The sequence below is a fragment of the Pithys albifrons genome, chromosome 9 (assembly GCF_047495875.1).
Source record: "Pithys albifrons albifrons isolate INPA30051 chromosome 9, PitAlb_v1, whole genome shotgun sequence".
In the NCBI taxonomy this organism is placed as follows: Eukaryota; Metazoa; Chordata; class Aves; order Passeriformes; family Thamnophilidae; genus Pithys; species Pithys albifrons.
In genome coordinates, this window is record NC_092466.1 from 25,602,241 (window position 1) to 25,622,900 (window position 20,660).

Genomic DNA, 20,660 nt, shown 5'->3' on the forward strand with positions numbered 1-20,660 from the left:
TATGGATTTCATGTTTAAATGATAAACATACCATTGCTATCATGTTAGCATTTCTTGATGTGTGCGAGATAATGTTAAGCCTCTGTAATTGCTCTTAATTTTGACTAATATTTTTCCATTACTTACTAGACTGTTCTAAGATACACAAGTGTATGAGTGGGTTGCACTCCTCTATATTTAGAGGAGATAAGACTGTTGTCCTTGCCATATTTCAGTGTGGATAACTGGTTTATGTCTCAAATCATCTTGAATCTTTGGTTGCAGGAAGTGGTTTGCACCCACTTGGTGTGGGTGTGATGACTGAGAGTACTCAATTGTGCTTTAGTATCCTTCTGAAAAATAAAATCTTTATTATATATGCCTGTTGAACTCATAGGGGCCTGAATTTGTATGTGGAATGAAACTTACATTTTTGGGCCCATTGCAGAGTTTTTATTGTGTATTAAGACTTTTTGATCAGTCTTTGATTGGAAAGGAGTAACTGTGTCAAGGCGTAGCTGTCTTTTGAAACGTTTGGACTAAAAATTGCCACGTGTCAGCTGGTGTAACTGCCAATGTGAGTGGTGATGTCCTCGCTCCAGGAAACTACAGAGCAATAAGCCATGGAACAGGCACAGAGACAGTTGCTGTGAAATCTATGAACTTAGGTCCTAATGTACCTGCATTCTCTGCTTGTATGTCCTCACAAATTTACAGAGATGGTCAGTTCTTTATGTAAATAGAGTATTAAGCCAGAGGCAGTCACAGGCAGCATATGATGTTGCCTAGAATCCAGCCCAGATGTCAGCCCAGTCCTCAGAATACAGGATTTGGTAGTACACTTCACTCTTCTTGGACATAGTGGAATGGAGAGCAAAGTGTTCTGCTGTTTTCTCTATTTGCCAAACCATACTGGTAAGTGAAGAGCTACAAAGAATGTAAGATGACATTGAAGGTAAAAAATAAATAACTCTGAGAGACTGTCCCTTCAGAGAGATTCTGATCCCTGCGTTAACAATACACTCACATGCATCAAGTATTTATGTGATTTCTGTTCCGTTCAGGCTAAGGGAATAGGTTTGAGGTGGTATAAATTATTAGACTGAAAATCTTCTAAATTTTTTTCAATCATAGAAATTGTTATGTTTCACTAATAGCCCTCTGTAAAGCAAATGATACTGAAAACAATCTGGTAAATAACTGCTTTTTTCAGTTCATCGGCTTTGTTCATCTCTGCTTCAGATTTTATTCATACAAATCCTTTCCACTTACTGAAAACATGACTGCTTGCAAGCATGTTGGTGTTAGGGGGCCCTTCACTTGTAGCTTTGAAGATACACCAAGATGTCATAGTCAGATCCGGTTCATTGTCACTTTTTTCTAAACCATCTACTAACGAGGTGATTTTTTTCTTTCCCCTTGTTTATATGAAGCACAGTTTCAGACTAGACTCTCCAGGCACATGCCTTGCTTCTGTCAAAATGCTGCCAATAATTTCAGTTGAAGACGATAGAGCTGTGCATGGGAAATGCTTCACAACAAAGCTGATGGATGGATCTGGCATAAGCTTTGTTTTGTTCTTCTGTTCTTGGATCGAGAGCTGAGAAAATCTCTTTAATTTCCTGTTTGATGAATATAGTAGACGTAATATATTTCTCGGGCAGAATTTTGGTATGTGAATGACATTGGGGCTTTTTTGCCCCAGGTACAGTGTTTAAGTTGTCAATAAATAAAAATCACAGTAGGCATTTGGAATGTCTTCTTGCAAAACTGAGGGAAAGGATTGTACCTGCCCTCATGCTTTGATTCGTGCTGGATCTTCTGTTTTCAACCAAAGTAACCTCACTCTCTCTAATGCAAAAAAGAGAATCTGGAGAAAAACTTTAATTTTAAAATCATTTATTAAGTCAGAGAGCGATGAGAAATATGTCCTAGACAGGGCTGCATGTGACATTGCAAGAAGTGATCCTGCAGGACCAGCTTTTTTTCTCATCCCGTAAACTACTCAAATCCACTCCACAGAAGCAGAACCCACTAGTATTCTGACAACTTTTTCTTATGTTTTATTTGGGTTTTTTTTAGCTTATAATGCAACTAACAGAATTGCTTATCTTGCCCAATGAGTTTCTAAATGAGTTTCAGTTGGGTAGTTGCATTTAAGAGGTCAGGATTTCACTATCCCCTCTGTATTTAAGTGGGTTATGATAGTGTGCCTCAGGGCTCGGTCTTGATGCAGTGAAATAACTTTATGAAGGTTACAGACCAAACAGTTAAACCAACTCATTGAGGTAACCCTTGCTTTCACAGAGGCAAATAGAAGCAAAGTGCAAGTTCAATATATGTTAAAAATTTAGTAAAAATATATGGCTTCACATTGATGTCATGATAAGTAGAAATTTGCATTGTGTGGCACTAAACTGAAAGTTAAATGAATGGATAAGGGTGTGCTCTGCTTTTTATTTGTTAGCCTAAATCTATAAAAATTGTTCTGATTTGAGTATAATGTCTGTTTCTCAATGGGGAAATGTCATTGAAAACTTTACTAGATTTCAGCTTTATTAGAAGATGTCTTGTGTGTAAGCTGGCAAACAGCAACACTGGTGAAAATAAGTATTATCTAGCACTTATTTAGGGCTTTTGATTAGTCAATCTCAATTCATTTCACAAAAATGGAAGAATTATTAAAGACTGTTTCATGTACAGGATTGCGTAGCTGTCAGTGAATTTTTCATTATGTTGTTTCTGTGTGGAAGAGGTTTTTGGTTTGTTTTTTTTTTTTTCCTTTTCTGATTGATCTGTGACTTATGTCATACCCATGCAGTAGATAGTCAGTGTGGTGTAATTTGTTCACCAGTTTATGTGCCTTTCTTGCCTTCTGGAAGTGGTGTATTTGATATTAGCAGATCTTACACATGCTGTTGTAGAGGGGTTTGAAGCAACTTCTGTTTCCCCTGCAGATCAAAGTGGTCTGTGGAAGGAACAGTATTCACTGTGAGATTTGGTGTCAGGCAGTCACTTCTCTGGAGGTTTAAACGAAGCCTTCAAAAAAGCATCCTTTTCCCTTTTACTTGGAAGGTTCATAACCCAAACTGCTGGCTCTTCATGGGATCTTGTTTTTCAAGAAGCATTAAAATATGGCTTCTTACATTATTTACTTGGATTCTTCTCTTTAATTTGTATATGCAATAGTTTAACTGCTCCAACAATTACATGATCAGCTGGCAAAGAAATGGCATTCTGAAATGCAGCCCAGGTAAAGCTGTCACTGGGTGGTAGTGTGAGCTGTAGTCCGTACTGGCAGGGCAGAGGATGAAAACCACATTACACAATGCCCGTCTGCTTTTTCAAATTCTGCTATTGTTTTAAAATCCATGACCCACAGGTCAGTCATCTCTTGTTAAAACAAGGCCTCTGACCAAGAGCTTTCACTGAATAAGAATTATTCAATGTAACATGATCCAAAAGCTCACAGACCAGGAACTCCTCAAAACCTGGCATAGGAGGAATTTTTTTTATTCATTTGCCTTGAAATTAATATATGCAGCTTCTCAGGCATGAGGAGATGAGGGGAGAAAAATTAGGTTGTGAACGTTACAGTTCATCCAAATGCTTAGAAATGAGCACTCATGTTTTCCCAAATTATGCAATGGCTTCAAAAATAATGATGTATTTAAAAAATTATGCCTTTGGGGTTAATGCCTTCTGGATAAAACACTCCTATAGTTTTCATGTTTTTCTTAGCAATTCTAAGAATTATAAAACTACTATTTTAAAAGATGCCAACAATTCCCAAGTACTCTATTTTCTCCTTGTTTCTGGAGTTTTCACTGAAACATCTGGCATCAACAGAACTGGAGAATTTAGCAGCGATATTACTGATATAAATTGAATTCCTTCTTTCCTGTGCCTTCCCTCTGTTCCTGCTAAAATGTTGAAATACTTTGGTAATCTAGACAGTGAGGGATGACAATGTGAATAATGGTCTCAGGTAAGTTTACTATATGCCTCTGAAACCAGAACTGTGGGTTGTTCAGTGGAAAAGCAGAGATCAATGTGACAGTTAAAAGAATTCCATTGCTCATGCAAATTTCAGAGCAAAACCAGGTTTTTTTCTTTTCCTCTCAAAATCCTGCCACTCTCTTCAGGAGAGGTAGGGTTCCTCTCTGAAATTTTTACACGCCTTCTCTGCATGTGAAAACACTTTGAGTCATGGCAGTATCCCACTATACTTTACTTAAGAAGTAATCTTTGATTTTTCATCATCCTGAAGTTGGTCACCCAATTGCTCATGATGATATGTCATGAGGAACAGAAACCAAAGCTCCTAGAAAGGATCAGTACAGTAAGCGTGCTTTGCTCTGTCTCTGTCATGTTTGCCTCATCAACTGGCTGCAAAGATTGAAATGTTGATTATTTGAAGATATGGCTGTGCTGGCATGTCCTGACAGGGTACATAAGCCCACATCAAAGACACTGAACAACCCACAGTCCTGAAATTTTGCTCAGTTTGGGTTCAGACAATTTTGATTTCCAGGTAGAATCCATGATGATTTGCAGGTGGGAATGCTGGTGCTATGGAGGACAGAATTTGGGGAGCTCTGGTATTTCAGCTACAGCTTGCCTTTCACTAACGAGTTCATGTCAGAAAACTGTAACTGTTAACAAGAATGAAGTAGAATATTTTCTGCATTCACTGTGCAATTTCAAATTGTCGTTTCAGATTATATGCTGTTCCTAGTTTCCACACTTTACCATAATGTGGTGTACAAAGGAGTATGTTAGCCCTTGTGTATGTTATTTATCATGTCGCTTTGTCTTCCCTTCCAGCACTTACAGAATCCGGCAAACTTCCATAATGCAGCAACAGAGCTCCTGGACTGGTGTGGAGACCCCAGAGCGTTCCAGAGACCATTTGAGCAGAGCCTGATGGGTTGTTTGACGGTATGTCCACTCCTGCTGTGATGATGGTTCCTGTTCTGGTTCTGGTTTTTACTGTGTGTAGTCTGTCATGACCAAAGGAAACTTGATTTTCAGAATCTGTTTTGCAGGATTTTTTGTCATTTTACCTTAAACATATGAAGCTTGACCCTAACAACTGTTTATTTGACTCCATGGCTTAAGAGAAAGCAAAAGGCAGTGACAGGAAGTTAAAGCATAAAAGGGGTCAATCTTTTTAGTTAGATTACTTACAAATGTGGGGGCTGGGTTACTTGTTATGCACATACAATATTTATGTCATGGTTCGAAATTGCTAAGTGAGCCATGTTCTTCTGGAGTTCGTGGACTTTTCAGGTATTTCTTTTCCTTTAGCATTTTTGGTAGGACTGAACGACTACTTGTCTTCTATTCAAAGTATGTTGTGCTTTCAACTAAAAAGTGTTACTGACATGCCTGTTCAGCGTACTTGGTTACATATATTGACTGCAGGTCTAATGCTGACATACTAATTTCAAGTTTTATTGATTTCAGAGCTTTTCTTTCCATTCACTTTTTATTAATACCACCGTAGTTCCTAAAGCAACCTCATTATAATGCATTAAAATACATACTTGTGTGTGCACTCAATAATTTTTGGTTTGGAAATTTTATTTACTGCACACCCAGCAGCATCCAAAATTGTTGCATGGAGTCAAGACTTTGGAAGAATTAAATTGTGACTGGAGCAGGATTGTTCGAAAGCTTCATTACAATTTGCCAAACAAGCTGATATAAATATGTAGTCACAAAGGAAACAAATTCTAAAATGATGAAAAAACCATCATTGTGTTTGTTGAGGGGCAGAAGTGCAGGGATTCCTTCCATGCACTATGTAGCCAATACATATAAAGCAGGCACTAAAACTGGGACTTAGTTGCCAGAAAACCAAATGTTAAGGAATGGCTCCATCTTAATGTGCTCCAGTGTATAGCATCCCTCAGATTTCTATGTCAAAACTTCAGAATAAATCCAGTGATATAAGGAGGTGCGTATTATTCTGCCAGAGAACAAATACAATAGAGGCAGTTAAAAAAGTTTAATAGAGTACAAAGATAGGATATTTAACAATTCTGTTTGAAACAAAAGTTACCAGTAATTTCAGTTATGAGAAAATGCACACAATATCCAATGTGACCATAACTATATTTTATTTATACTTTTTTAAAATGTTGCTAGCATTTTTCAGGTTACCATTTGGGACAGGAGGCGTTCACCTCAAGTATAATTAGGCAGTCTGTGAACAGTACTTTTCTGCAGCCCCTTGCTAGAACATTGTAATTCTGACCTGCACTTCCTTGCTGTTTAAATCTTTTCTTTCTATATAAGCAGATCTGCAGCCCTGCCCAAGGACAGGGTCAAAATAAGGTCTGACTGTCAGTGATTCACTTGCTTCACAGAGTGTAAGGAAAGTGAGCAGGAAAAACTCCATGAAAACTACTGAGGTAAAACACACAATACCTAGGTTTTAGTGTATTGAAATAAAAAATACTATCTTTCTTCTTACAAGAAGGAAAGGAAAAATCTTAAGATCTAAGTACTGTTAATATTTGAACTGCATGTTTTGCTTTACTTCATACTTCTCCCAAAAATCTGAACAGGGTGCCATGTCCTTGTTTCCCAGGCTTGTTATGGGAGGGAACTGTCTGCAGTGTAGGACTGACTGACAGCAGCATCTTTATCAGATTTTGTAATCTCATTATATTCCTGACAAGGAAATTACACAGGAACTTAACCAGGTGGCTTGTTCTGTGTTAGATAAATACACAGGGTCTGCAGAATGCATATAAACTGCAATGAATATCTTTCTTGTTCTTAATTTTAAAATCCCTCTAAGGAAGATATTTTTTAGTTTCTCACTGTGTACATCCATCTTTCTGCTTCACTTCAAACAGGTTTAACTACATGGTTGTACTCAAAGAGGTTGGTACTTCTGTATCTTCTTAATACAATAACACTGGACAATGTCTCTTTTTTAAATTTTTTTTTTTACTCCTTACAAAAATTCATTGTATCTGAGCTTGTTCGTATGTAATTTCTTTCTAAATAATATTTTCCTATTCAAAATTTAGCAAAGGTATATTTCGAAGCTTGTTTTTTTCTTACAGGAAAATGGATTTATCTACTTTCATTTAACAAACAATATAGAACTTCAGCCTGTTTCCAGAGAAATTATTCAAATAAGTAAAAGGCTGCTGAAATACTGGCACATCATGGGTGAATTTAACATAGTTTGCGTGCGTGCCTGTTCTGTACTATCAGGAGCCAGTTTTTCTTTCATGCTGACAAGGTTTATCAGTGTTGCTTTTTGTGAGGATTATGCTAAAAGAAAAATGAAAAATCAGTGTGAAAGTCTACTCAAACACTGAATAGACTGAAACAAGAATATTGTTTTATTTTGCCAGTCTTTAAAATTACCTTCAAAACCAAATTCCCTTAAAACTTTCAAATTTTTGAATATATGTTTTAAAGCAAGTAATCTCTAACATCACTACACCATTTGAATTGGTTGGTTCCTAAAGGCACTTAATTTGGAAATTCTACAAATACTAAAAATTAGTACTTGCTTAGAAGGCTTCTCCTCTGTAGTATTCAGAACTAATTTTTTTAATTATTTTTATGACATTTTATTCTGTTAACTCTGACCAGGGAAGAAGTGGTATGCTAAACTATCCTGAAGCCATCAAGGGATATGAAATCATCATGTCCTACAAGTAGATAACACACTACATACTAATCCAGATTGAAACATATTAATATGTTATGACAGCAGGACAAGCTCTCTCAGGAATGTGCAAGCCTTCCATTCACACACTGCAAAGTTTAAATGCATCGAGTGTAATTACAGAGCATTAAAAGAGATCTGTTGTGTTATAGCCAATTTGATGGTACCTCTGGTATAACAGTTCTTTGCATCATTTAAGTCTTAGCTGTAGTCTTTCACAAAAATTAAGTTTGGATTTAATCCTATTAATAAAAGAAAAATATGCTCATAGTCTTGAAATTGTGCTTTAATTTAAGAAGTGCTTCCTGGAAAGTAGTTCTGTTGTCCTGACACACCATCTTGGTATTGGGACTGTCAGTAATGTCCAGTTCACTTAATAACACCTGTCCATCTTACACACCCTGAATAGATGCAGAAGTTTGATCTTGGAAATATTCTGCCTGGGCATTAGCAGAAAAGCTTTCAGCTTCATCTATGGAATTGCTGTTTTTTATAATAAATAAATAAATAAATAAATAAATAAATAAATAAATAAATAAATATATATATGGATTAATATGTAGAATATGCTTTTATAGAGGGTTTTCTAAAATGCCATCACTTAGGGAAGTCTCAATGAGTTGAAAATTTCCTAAGTTAGCTAGACAGCAAGTATTGAACAAGAACGTGTCTAGTGTTTATTTTTCCTCGGTGATGTTTTTTCTCTTTTAAAATAGTATGTGCACAGTATATATACTGGCTATTATGTCTTCATATTACTGAAGTTACATTTGCTACTATGGGCTCCAGTGATGTTGTATGCAGCATAATAGGAATGATTTTCTTATCTCAGGAACAAACTCAGTATTTGTTACAGCAGCTAAATTTTACCAGAGAGGTGTCTAATAAGGTATGTAAACTTCATTTAACTAGTGAAATACTTGATGTTTGTTATATAGGATCCTTTAAATGATTGCACTTTTAGAGGTGAAATAATTTTATGATAAAGAAAATATGCTAATACTGTCAAAGGCCTGTGAATAATTTGGAGTAATTCTCAGTAATTTGCTGTGTAGACAGACAAAGAGAAAAGCTTTAGGGTATGCAGGTGAACCAATGGCTTGTGCTATAAAAAGAAAATATTTTTTCATGAACTGAGCTCCAAAAGCTGTGACTCTTCTGGCCAAAATGTGTGTCATTGCATATGCATTGTAATTATATGCAAAATGTTCTGGCAGACGCTAATTCTAGAGCTTAACTTTTTTTACTTACCCATTACAGGAAATCACCAAAGTGAGTGGGTAATAAAAGTTTATAAAGAAAATGCATTTCAACAGATAAATAAAAAGTCAAGGATGGAGTGGTAAGCTTTGAATCTGTTTTGTTTCTTGCAAGATACAAGCTACAGAAAGATTTTAAACAGCATTTATGGAACTCATGCAAACAAACTATGATCTTCCTCAGAGACAATAAAATCTCTTCCAACTGGCCAAGAAAAGCTAGGTGTTATTTTTCAACAGTTGTTATTTTCAAATCAAATACAACAGTCTAGGCCAGAAACTGAATTATAATTGAAATAATTGATTCTATAAATTATTGAAATTGCAATGGATATGGTGCTCTTTGGTATGTAATATTTCTTCTTGCATAGTGTTATGGACAGCTGATTAAAACAGCCTCCACTTACCACAAACCAGATATAGCTGTGTTTTTGTTAACAATTTCTGATTCTATCACTAGATTATATTATGGCAAGGCTGATAGTCTAGATAAATTTAAGAATATCATTCTCTAAAAATGTATTGTATATGGTACTACCTTATGGTCTTCTGAAAGAAACAGATTCAGTTACTACAGAGCAGTTGAAAAAAAGTAACCCCGTTCAGTTGGACAAGGTTGTTCCATCTGTTTCTGCCTCTTTGCAGGTCTGCTCTAGTCTCATCCTATGGGTGAGCTCTTGCCAAGCAGTTTAACATGTAAATGATTTCCTGAAGGCATTGGCTAACACTGTGTTGGTGCTGCTGCAGAAATGGAAATGAGGGGACAGCTGAGAGCAAAATGGACAGATTTACAGACTCATCTTCAGCGATGGACGATAAAGGCACTGCCTTGTTCCCTTACTGTGCTTGAGCATTACAAGGCACCAAGTTTATCATTCTTTAGGGCTCTTCAGTGTGTCTGATAAAGAAATAAAAGGGTTAGAGTAGCAGAGCTGTGTGCCATTACTCTGTAACTGTACCTACGGGCTTGGTCTAAGGAATTAAAATCCAGCACTGCAATGGGTTTGGACAGTGGGAGAAATTTAGGTATGTGGTGTGTGCTTGCCTGAGCTGACTCCTGGACAAAGCACTGAAGCAGAGAAGTACGGAGCTTCTCTGCTGAAAGCTGTGATCTCTGACTGCTGTGGTTAGGATGTGTGTCTGTCTTTGCTTCCAAAAGATGGCACTTCCTACCCCGGTTTATCCACAATACACTGAAACAGTTTTTTAAAAAACCCTCCCCTTCACCCCCTGCCCTCACTATCTTAAATGTTCTAGGTTTTCCTCTCCAAATGATGGGCCTACCTCAGTCATCAAATGTGGGAAATTCACCTGCGTTTGTGAAAGAAATAATTTCTTTTTAAATTAAAAAAAAATATACAAAGCTGTAGTCCTGGTTGTACTCTATCTAAGGGTTATGGATTTCACCTAAGTTTGTTGTGGTGCTTGTACTTCTTTCTAAATCTCTGTACTGCTGATGAGAATTGCTGAAATAACAAGCTTCTGTGATTAAAAGATATATATACTAAAAAAGTTTAAAAAATACAAAAATGGCATAAGGTATTTATACTAAAAAAGTAAAAATACAGGAATGCCATTTTTGAATAGCATGAAGTTTCCTCAACAGGATGCCTCAGACTGCAAAAGCAGTAAGGTTGAGCTAGTGCTAGTATGTTCACAAGGCATCTGCTGCTGCATTGACTTCATGCCTGCTTGGGCTCCCTCTGTTTAATGTAGAAAAATATGCAGTCAAAAATCAACATGTGTCATCCAATAAATTGAATTTCAAATCATACTAGGATCTGAACATTAGTAATTATAGATGGAAGAGTTGGTCCAGGATATCTCTACCCAGGAAAATGGGAGGTAGTAACTGCCTGTGAGAACCCTACAAATAATTGAATTTAGTCTTTGTATCCAAGTCTTCCAGAATAAAAAGTTCACATGGAAGAAATTCTGCTTCCATCATCCTCTCCATGCATCTGTCAAGCACACAGCTTTGTCTTTGCAGTGCATCACAGCACACCAGGGCTGTGTACGTGCTGTACCATCAGAGTACAACCAACAGGCACAGAACACTCTGCTTCACAGCAGCCCATAGTGCTACCAAATAGCTTGGTATTACTGGTTATCCTATGACCTCATGGCCCTTTTACCTTACTGTTTTTAGTCAAGCCATGGACTATTTTGCAGCCTTGAAAAAATGCTTGTTTGAGATGTCCAAAGTAAAATGCTTTTAGAATTCTCTTATCGCTTTCTTCATATGACCACTGTGTGCTTCATCCAAATCATTGTTCAAAGTGAGCCAGGACTCAGGTGGCAGTATTGCAGTGCCCCAGTGATCATCTGGCTTAATTAAAGCTCAATCTCTGCCTCTTTTCCTCTGGGAACAATTTCGGATGGAGAGGGTTGAGTATAGTGACCTCTTCTATGTTTATGGTTGCTAGAGACACATAGTGGAGAGGAAGAGGATGTAAAGGAGGAGGAGATACTTTTATTCTGCATGATTTATGTCACTGTTGCAGGAAGTGTCAAGAAGGACATGGCAGACATACTGGTTTATTTTGAAAATATGGTCCTTATCCACCCAGCGGGGTGGAAAATAAAGAAAAGCCTAGTTAGAATACAAGGGCTGTGTAAAGTCTTACATTTGTAAAACCTACTTAATGTCTGTTTTCAAGCATCAGAGGCAAGAAACTACTTTATGATATATGTTTCCTGACTTGCTTTGATTGTCTGTATTGTTGAGGCAGCCCTTCTGAAACCGAAATGTAAGAGTCTCATCAGATCAGGACTTCAGATCACAGATTTCTTCCTCCTTTTCCCACCCTTTTTTTTCTGTTTGAGGCAGATCGCTATTCATGTTGCAAAATTCTTCAATTTGCTTCCTGTTTATCTGATCTTTGTGTGTTACTGAGGGGGAAAAATTACCATCTACATTGCAGAATTCTAATTACAAAATTTCTGCTGTAGTCTTCAAACTGCATTCAGATAATTTCAAGTGTGCACAAGTGGCTGAACATGGAGCCGTCTGAACTAGCAATCAGCTGGCATTTTTAGTTTTGAGCAACCAGCAAATTGAATTCGTAAAATTCATTCTGATGCCAGCAGGGGGGGGTGCTCTTGACTGCTGCTAGTTAAGAGATTCATTGAAAGTGCAATGTAATGGGAAGGGAGTTTAGAAATAAGCAGTCATGTCGTTCTCTTGATTAACAGGCCTGTTAGGTTGAGAGGTATATTGTTCCAGTAGTTTGTAGTACGATGACAAGCAGAGCAGGGAGTGGAGCTTACTATGTTGTAGCTCCTTAGCCCGGCAGAAGGAGAAAGAAGAAAAAAGAGAAGGCAGGGAAAGGTATTGCAAGTAAATTCAACAAAGAGAAAATATGTTGATAGCCAAATTTGTCTGCTTTTCATGTAATTAAAACCTCACTCTCATAATTTTCTCACTGTCAATGCCTGAGAGTTCAGACATCTGGAACTCAGCAGAGCTGTGTCACAGACAGTTCAGATTAAAGATTTCAGAGGTTTGGGGTGATCAGATTTTCTTATTGAGGATTAGTGTTATGATAATGTTTGCTTGCAAATAAGGTATGTGTTCCTTTAAAGGCATAGCTTAAAATAGTTATCAGTGCCATATCTAAGTTTAAATAAAAGCTAGGTGTTACAAGTGTGCGTAGGAAATAAGCTAGCTTTTCTAAGGTCTTACTGTCTGAAATGTTCCCAAATCTTCATTTGCGAAGCCTAGCCACGATGATGATGTCTGAAATGTTACTGTAAATAGCATAGAGAAATATTAAGTGTTGAACCTTGGGCTGGCCAAGCACGTCTCTCAACTGTGATAAGTGGTGATAATCTCAATTTATGATTGTGGTACTGGCAACTATGTTATTTTTTTTAATGCACAACTTTTCAATGGAATTGTCTGTTATGTGTGCTTAGGTCAACTAAGATACGTGCTCACAGCATTGCAGAATGAAGTCAGGGTTGAATGCATGGTGCCAGCTGCATTTTGTCTGAATTTTTGCTGATGTGTTCAATTTGAATTTGCAGTTAGAGAAAGCCTGAGTATGTTTGCAAAAGGTATCATGTCACTTAGCCATAACATTTAATGGATTATCAAAACTGTGTTGCCTTGATCCCATCTGATCAGCACTGTTACCTGAGTAAGATCAAAATCACAGGAGGTTTCCAATGTGGTAGAATTTCTGAGGCGGAGTTCAGATTGAGCTGAATGGCTCCAGTCAGCAGCAGGGATCTGGAATCACTGAATTTTGGCTTGGGACAGACCTAAGGGAGCATGCTGTCTACTCATTTTTTCCAAGCTGGAGTGGGATATAGATACTGTCTGGCCTGCTATAAATCCCGTTACTGTCCAGAATTCAGGGATTGGTAGGTAACTCATTCCAGTGCCTGATGATCCTCAAACATTTTCCTAGTGTTTATCCTAAGACACGTGTACACTGACCAGATGAATGTCTGCTCCTGATTTTCTATTTGGGCATTTGATTTTTGTTTCCTACCTGTAGTATTTCATTTGGGTATTTGGTCTGGTTTTTTGAATACTTTTACAGTTTATAAATATTATTTTAAATTCCTATCCTATCTTTTTAAGTGTTTGCAGACTTTTCTGCCTGTAAAGCCATTTAGAGGTTTTGCACTTTATTCTGCTTTATTGTTCAAATCAGGACTGAATACATAGAAATTACCAGTAACCAGAATAAGTTTTGATTTGACAGAGGACTATTAGTTAATAATCTGAGTCAAATTTGTACTACTGTCTACTGGACTATGTTCCTTTGTTACAGCAGTGTTGTACAGGGCAATGTCAAAGGGCATATTACAGTTAAGATTGTTAACTTGTCAAAAAAGGAACCGTGCTGATGGATTCATGATGATGTTCTGTATTACTCACCTAATATTTGTTTAATAATTTTTTGGTATCTGTCTGGATACCTGTACTTTCTGAGATTCACCTTTTACCATCTTAAAACCAGAGATTTGATGTGCCTTCAAGGTCTCTGTCTTGAATGAATTTCTGAAGATAATCATTAGCAGTTACAAGGTTTGCCCAGGCTAGTTCCTTTGAGGCCCTCTAAGGTAAATTTCATCAAGGTCTGCTGACCTGAATATATTAAACTTACCAAATGTCTTGTAGCTACTTCTTTGTGTTTTCTGGATCATGCACCTATGATGCATTTGTCATCTTGTTTCTGAGAAGTCTCAGTGTTTATTTAAAAGGCCAGGAGGTCCCTTGCATACAAGTTCGCTGGAGGAAAGCCTTACAAGTACTGAGTGAGCAATGTCTGACTTGAGTCGTAGACAACGTGAAACAGGGTCTTTGGAGGATATATGATCTGTTCTGTTTACTTTAATTTTGAAATAAAAGGAAGTTGTTAGCTGTCACGATTGAAAGACAGGCTTTAAACTTTTAATGCAGTTAATGCAAAAATTTGTAAACCTGTAAAGTAACTGGAAATAAATGTTTACTGCCCTATTCATGTTGTTCAAGGAGCTAACTGAGGAATGGTGTGCAAAAGCCAAGGGCTGAGGGAGAGGGGACCAGAGAAAGCCCTCTTGAGCACTGTTCCACCAATACATTTATAGAGCCTTTTTCTGCAGAGTGCATAGGAGAAAAAATTAGGTGGTAAATGACTCTTGGCAAAATGGAAATTTTAGCAGAAATGTCTGCTTTCTATTCAGTATCTGTGGGTTTTGTTGTTCTTTTGAGAGGAAGAAGGAGGGTTTGTTCATTTGTTAGTGAAAGCACTTTCTTTCAAATTTAGATTTTTTTTTTTTACTAAAACGAATTTGTCTTCCCTCACACTTTGCATGAAAAAGTAAGTAATAGTTTGGCTGATTTCTGTACACTCACAAGTGCAGATTCTGCCTTTTCATGTTTAGTCTTCTGCTTGCAGTTCTTGCTGGGGTCCAGCTTCCCCTGCCCCAAGGTGGGTGTTCGCAAGCTATGCCATGGCCATTGGTGCAGGCAGCCCTGGCTGTGCACCCTGGCAGCCAAGAGCTCTGCTTTCTGCCACACTGAGTCACATGGCAGTGCTTCTGGCAGGGGAAATTAAGAAAAGGAAACCGATGTGAAGTGCGAATGTAAAAGGCCTCAGCCTGTGGTTAGGACTCAGACTGACCAAGGCTTTGCTGTCTCTTCAGTGAAGACATTGCAAGCAGAGATTGGCTTTTGTGGTTTTTACAATTCTCTGTAGTTCCTGAGTTACCTTGTAGAATTTTTTCTATAATTAGCAAGATGTCAGTCGAGAGTGGTGATTTGGCCTCTGGCCAGGGAGTGTCTCAGTAGTTGTAGCTTCATGTTTTAAAAGCATATAAGCAGGCAATGCATTTCCTATGTTACCATCCGTGTGCTCACTGATGAGCAGGTGTATCTGCCTTTGTTCCTGTCTAGTTTCAAAATAAATAGTTTAGTGATTATGTGCTTTTCAAAAACAGAAAATGGGAGGGCCCTTTCTCCATTGTTTTACAGACCCGATTGGCACTCTGAAATGCGTTCCTCTGTGATGGTACAGTAGATGAAGGTTAAAGGAGTTTAATTAATGTTTGCAGATTAATGAGACATTGTTCTCAGGAGTCTTTTACAGGATTTTTTTTTAGAAAAGCTTTTTGTCTGTTTTCTACTCATCCCTCCCCTAATATCTACTTATTGGTGGTTGAAATACAGTGATATTGTAAGTAGAAAAGGGGAAGAGTTACATTTCCAAGTTATGTGTCTTCCAGATCACATGGCAGCCCACCAGCCTTCAGTCGTGTTGCTAATTTAGCATGAAGCATAAGATATCTTGTTCTGCTGTCATTCTTTTTCTTGTGAATGCTTGTTGTCTTGGGATTTTTTAATCTTATTTTTTTCAAGTTTGGACCCAGACTCTTAGCTGGGATATTAACAGCTACTGGACTTTAAAGGATTAAAGGCTGATCTACCAAGTTGGAAATAGTTTTTTTGTGTATCAAAATTAATTGCATTATTTCTTTTACTTTTTTTTATTACTTTCCTATCTAAAACTTGAAGTTGTAATTATAAAGAAATGAGATAAAATAGTAGGTGTGTTCTAAGGTTGTATGTTATTGTACTGAGTATCCTAAATTTTCATTTCTTTTCTATGAAGTTCTCTACTCAGTTTTGAGCTGGGAGGGTTAAATTTAGGGAGAGTACACTCCCACCTGATAAAGTCTTATAAATCTGTAATTTCTGAACTAACAGGAGCAACGGCAACAACAAAAACCTACCTGAGAACTTCATTCATGCTAATTCTTTTTTAATAAATAAATTTGGTTCTTAATTGTAAATTATAAAAGAGGATATTGGAAAAATTTAAGCATGTTTGTACATTATCATATTTGTTAGTTCTTCACTCTGTGTTACACTGTGGCTTTTTTCAGGGATCCCATTCTGGACACAGATAATTGCAGTGTCATTAATTAAGAAAGGGGCTTTCACATTAAAATAGAGGTGGGAAAAAGATATTTTCTTGTATTGTAAACTGTTGAGGATAGGAACTTTCTTTTGCTTCACACAAAGAAATAGTGTTCTGCTTCTTGTGCAGTTCCTTGACCATTGTTTTAATGCAAAGAAGTAATGGCAATGTTAAGAATAATCTGTTTTATCTGTGCCTTGGAGTCTGAAGTTGTCCTGTGCCACTGGAAGGCAGTAGAAAAGCTCTGCTGTGTATAACTTTATCATTGTTTGGCAGAATGACTGTAGTATTGTGTTTGTACTATGCAGATTTTCATCAGGGTACGTTCTTGGCCAATACCTGAGTTGCTGGCTTGGAGAAACAGTTGAATGCTTTTCATCCTTAACTGCAGTCTTTGATTTGCTAGTTCTTCTAGATCAGTCAACAACAACAACAAAATTGTCTTTCCCTAATTTATTGTGTTTGGCAAATGCTTCTTGCACAGGCCTGTTTATTCTAAAACTGTAGTAAATGTGCTTCCCAATACATTATTGTTGAAATGCAGCAACTGGGACACTGATCACAGCATAGAAGAACGCTACCCATCAGTGTGGAACAGATATTTTAATCTAAAGGACCTGGGCACTGCCCTTGAGAACAGAGCCAGGAGCTGTAAAACATAGACAGAGACTGAGGGATTTCTCATCCTCAAGTCTCAAGTACAGTAAAATGTATTCTGAAAAATCTTTACATACATTTCTCTAGCATTATTTCTTCTGGCTTTGTCTCCAACTTCCATGGAACTCCTAGGCCTTTCTTTTGACAAGTGGTGAAATAACAGGATCACCAGAATACTCCTGTGTTCAGTTTGCAGTGCTTGCTTTGGAAGCTGCTAGACAGCAGTGCCTCATACCATGTTTGTACTGTGGCTCTTGCAGGAGATTCAGTTGTCTAACATTAGTGCTGATAAGCAGGTTAATGTAACTTTGCAAAGAGCTCAAGTAACCCTTAATGAAGCTTTCTCTCTTTCCCTCTGCAGGTGGTTAGTCGAGTGGCAGCTCAGCAAGGATTTGACTTGGACCTTGGATACAGGCTACTGGCAGTATGTGCAGCCAACAGGGACAAATTCACTCCAAAATCAGCTGGTAGGAAAAGCCTTCTTTTGGTGTATTATTGATTCTTGGATGGTCATATTCTGAATAAATGCTACCTGTGACTGTCTTATGTTTTTCAAAAAAACAAAACCAAAACCAAATTTGTGGTAATAATGCTGTTGCTTTTAGCATTTCAATGACATGCTTTTCTGGGGAGGCGGTTTTGGAAATTCGTATTTTCCCCAATTAGTGCTGTTTGCTCTTATGGATGAAATGTTATTTGCAGAAACACGGATGTTCAGTAATTTCATGGTGGAAATGAGCACACTTAAACTGCTCCATCTTGGTAAACCATTGATTTTCTGTCATGTGTCAATCTCTGTATCTTTCACATTCATTCTGCACTCCCTGATATATCTATTGCAAAACTTGTATTCCTTGACTTAATGTGTCTGTGCAAGTAAGTACCATGTTTTCTTGTACATCCAGTCATTAGCTTTAATGAGCTCTTGGTGTAGTATTAAGTAGCCATTTTTCCAGTATTTTACGGCAATAATCTGTTAGAGGGCTGCGATCAAGTACCAATATTTGATCATGTTGTACTGCCATTGCTTCTTTATGTAGTAAAAGTTGAAAACACACTTGAGGGTCTTTCTGCTTCTCACATGTTCATTTTAACTGGAGCATTTAATTCTGGTTCTCCTTTTCGTAGCTGATGAATGTCAACATAATGTGCACTGGTTTGGAAAACAGGAAGATAATTGTTCCATTCCAGTCTGAGCATGGATAACTTTTCTGCTTAGTACTAAACTGGTATGTAGTCCCCATTTTAGAACATCAGGAAAGGTTACCTTCTTCCAAAACAGTGATTTGTTGCCAACTGATTGGGTGTGAACGTTTCTTTTCATGTTCCTTTTCAGTTTTTATCTTTAGTTATGGCTGCCTTTTGTCCTAAGTGTTCTAAGCAGTTCCTCGTGCAAAAGTGGCTTTCACATCAAAGCATATTCTCTGGACTTACTTATTTTTTTGTATGGGAAGGGATCATTAATCTTACTAAATGTTGAATAAACTGTCTGATTTTCATCCAGAAAAACTGTGTGAAGGATAAAACATTCAGTTGACCAAGCACAATTGCCCTTCCTTCTGAATTTCTGTTAAGTTTATCCATTAGCTAGCTATCATGTCTGTTGTTGGTTGTTTTTGGTTTTTTTTTAAGTTTGTCAAGTCAGGCTTTCCATCTATGACTGCATTGTGGGATATATTAAAACTTTACAATTTTTTAAAAACAATATAGCTATTCCCCCCATTTTACAAATTCTTCCTGACATATCTTTTTATCAGTGTGTTGGTGTAGGTGAGATTGTGAGTCTTTGTGTATTTTCATGCTGTAATCCTTTTCCTTTAGGACTTGCATGAGGGTGTAGTTTTGAAAACTGCTGATCACCATGTCCTAGAAAAGCTCAGTGTCAGTGTTTGATTTCTACCAGTAATTACTTTTTTGGAAATATATGCTTTTTCTTTTTCAACTCATTACCCCAGCAGTCTGTACAGAGTTCATTCTTTCCATTATTAATTGATACAATACTGGCAAAGCTGGTAAATCATATGCTCTTCTTTCAGTACATTCTAAAACCCTTCTCAATCCTCTGCTTTGCTTTCTATTTCCCAGTTGCATATAATCCTAATTTCTTTTCAATGATCCTAAAAAATGGGTTTCATAACTACCTTAGCTTTAGTATGTATACAGTTGTTTTGCCAGTTATTCCAGGGAGTTCATCATGCCCATCTACACTGTGTTTTTCATGCTTTTATTTTCTGTGTTAAATACTCATATTTTGGGGCATACCATAACATATTTTGTCAAATGTTAATATATCCCCTACTCTAAGAATGTCATGTTCACATGCAATCTATGAGAGCTACGTCATTGAATGGGCAACTTTAAAAACTGACAGACTGGAACTACAAATATGAGGTCTTTTCAGAATATAGGGATTTTTGAAAGAGTTAATTTCCACATCTGGATGCATTAACATTTTCTGATTTCTAATGCAGCAGTGGCTCTGCTCCCTCATTAAGTTTTTGTAAAAATGTTGAGACTGTCCTTTGAGTTTTTTTGTAAATAGTGTGCATCATTGAAAGTTGCCATATGTGATTTGCTTATGTTGTTTTCAGTTGCTTACAGGTTGTTTTGAGTAACTCATTCTCTTTCTTGCTACATCTGTTAAAAGACACCTTCAGTATTTCTTCCAGTCACTTTACTACTGAAGTCCCCTGATGTAGATTCAAATGGCATTAATTTTAATGAATAAGCATTTGTTTTCGTTTCCTCTAGGCTTAAGGGGAAATTACAACAGTTTGAATTCATTCCTCCAAGTATGAATTTAATGCTGCCAAAGGGATTGCTCTGGAAACATTTTTAATCCATGTTGTTTAGTGTCTGACATTCTGAAATGAAAGGAGAAAAAAACATTTTCTAACTAAAACATATTTGAGTAGGTGAACACTGGGGAAAATAATTGCACCAAACCCTTTCAGAGGCCATCCACTATTAGTATCCTTTACAGCTTAGGCCCATGTTTGTTGACTGATGTCCTGCAGGCTGGGAGCCTGGAGTGGCCTGGCAGTGGTGCCTGGCAGGCTTTGCAGCTCTGCTGTGTGGAGCAGGTGGACCAACCCAGCCTGATGTCCCTCAGGGCTGCTGCTTTTCAGAGAGCCGAACTGGTGCAGTCAGTAGTCCTGCTCCTATTCTCCAGCAATTTCCACCCTAAGAGTGCTCGGGGACCTGTATACTGGCAGAAGAGGTTTTGCTGGTACTGCTTCTTTCCTGTTTGACAGGCTCCCTGAGCTGTCTGTCTGCAGAGCCCCAGGACAGTGAGGGTCCCCGTGGCAGTGCCTGAGGGTTTCCCTTATCCCTGATGGAAGAGGGCTGGAGATCGAGGCTTAAGAGGGCAGAGCAGCCAGCTGCCAAATTGGTTCAACTCTATCAACTCACACACCCCTGGTTCATGCAGATGAATGTTTCATCCCAACTGGTTTAAGCCGTTTTGGTGGTAGCTCCTTGCTAAGTTGGCGAGGTTGGTGAGTGGTTACAGAAGGTGCCGATGGCAGATCAGAGTACAGGCAAACATGGGGGAGGCAGAGAGATGAGAGGGTGGAGCCAAGTGGGCAGCAACATTTTCAGGTATCACAGCCTCAGCTGGGCAAATTCAGGGGAACAGACCAGGAGTGGTCA

At 37.7% G+C, this 20,660-nt stretch overlaps 1 protein-coding gene across 8 annotated transcripts in view; it reads left to right on the top strand.

Annotated features, from left to right (window-relative positions):
* The window catches only part of ZMIZ1 (zinc finger MIZ-type containing 1), a 345,896-nt gene that overhangs the window by 202,381 nt on the left and 122,855 nt on the right, over positions 1–20,660 (top strand). For all 8 annotated transcript variants that reach the window (XM_071564495.1, XM_071564494.1, XM_071564493.1 and 5 more), the window contains 2 exons: positions 4,807–4,920; positions 17,371–17,476. In XM_071564495.1, coding sequence (XP_071420596.1) covers positions 4,807–4,920; positions 17,371–17,476 — 220 coding nt within the window. The remainder of the gene's footprint in view (positions 1–4,806; positions 4,921–17,370; positions 17,477–20,660) is intronic.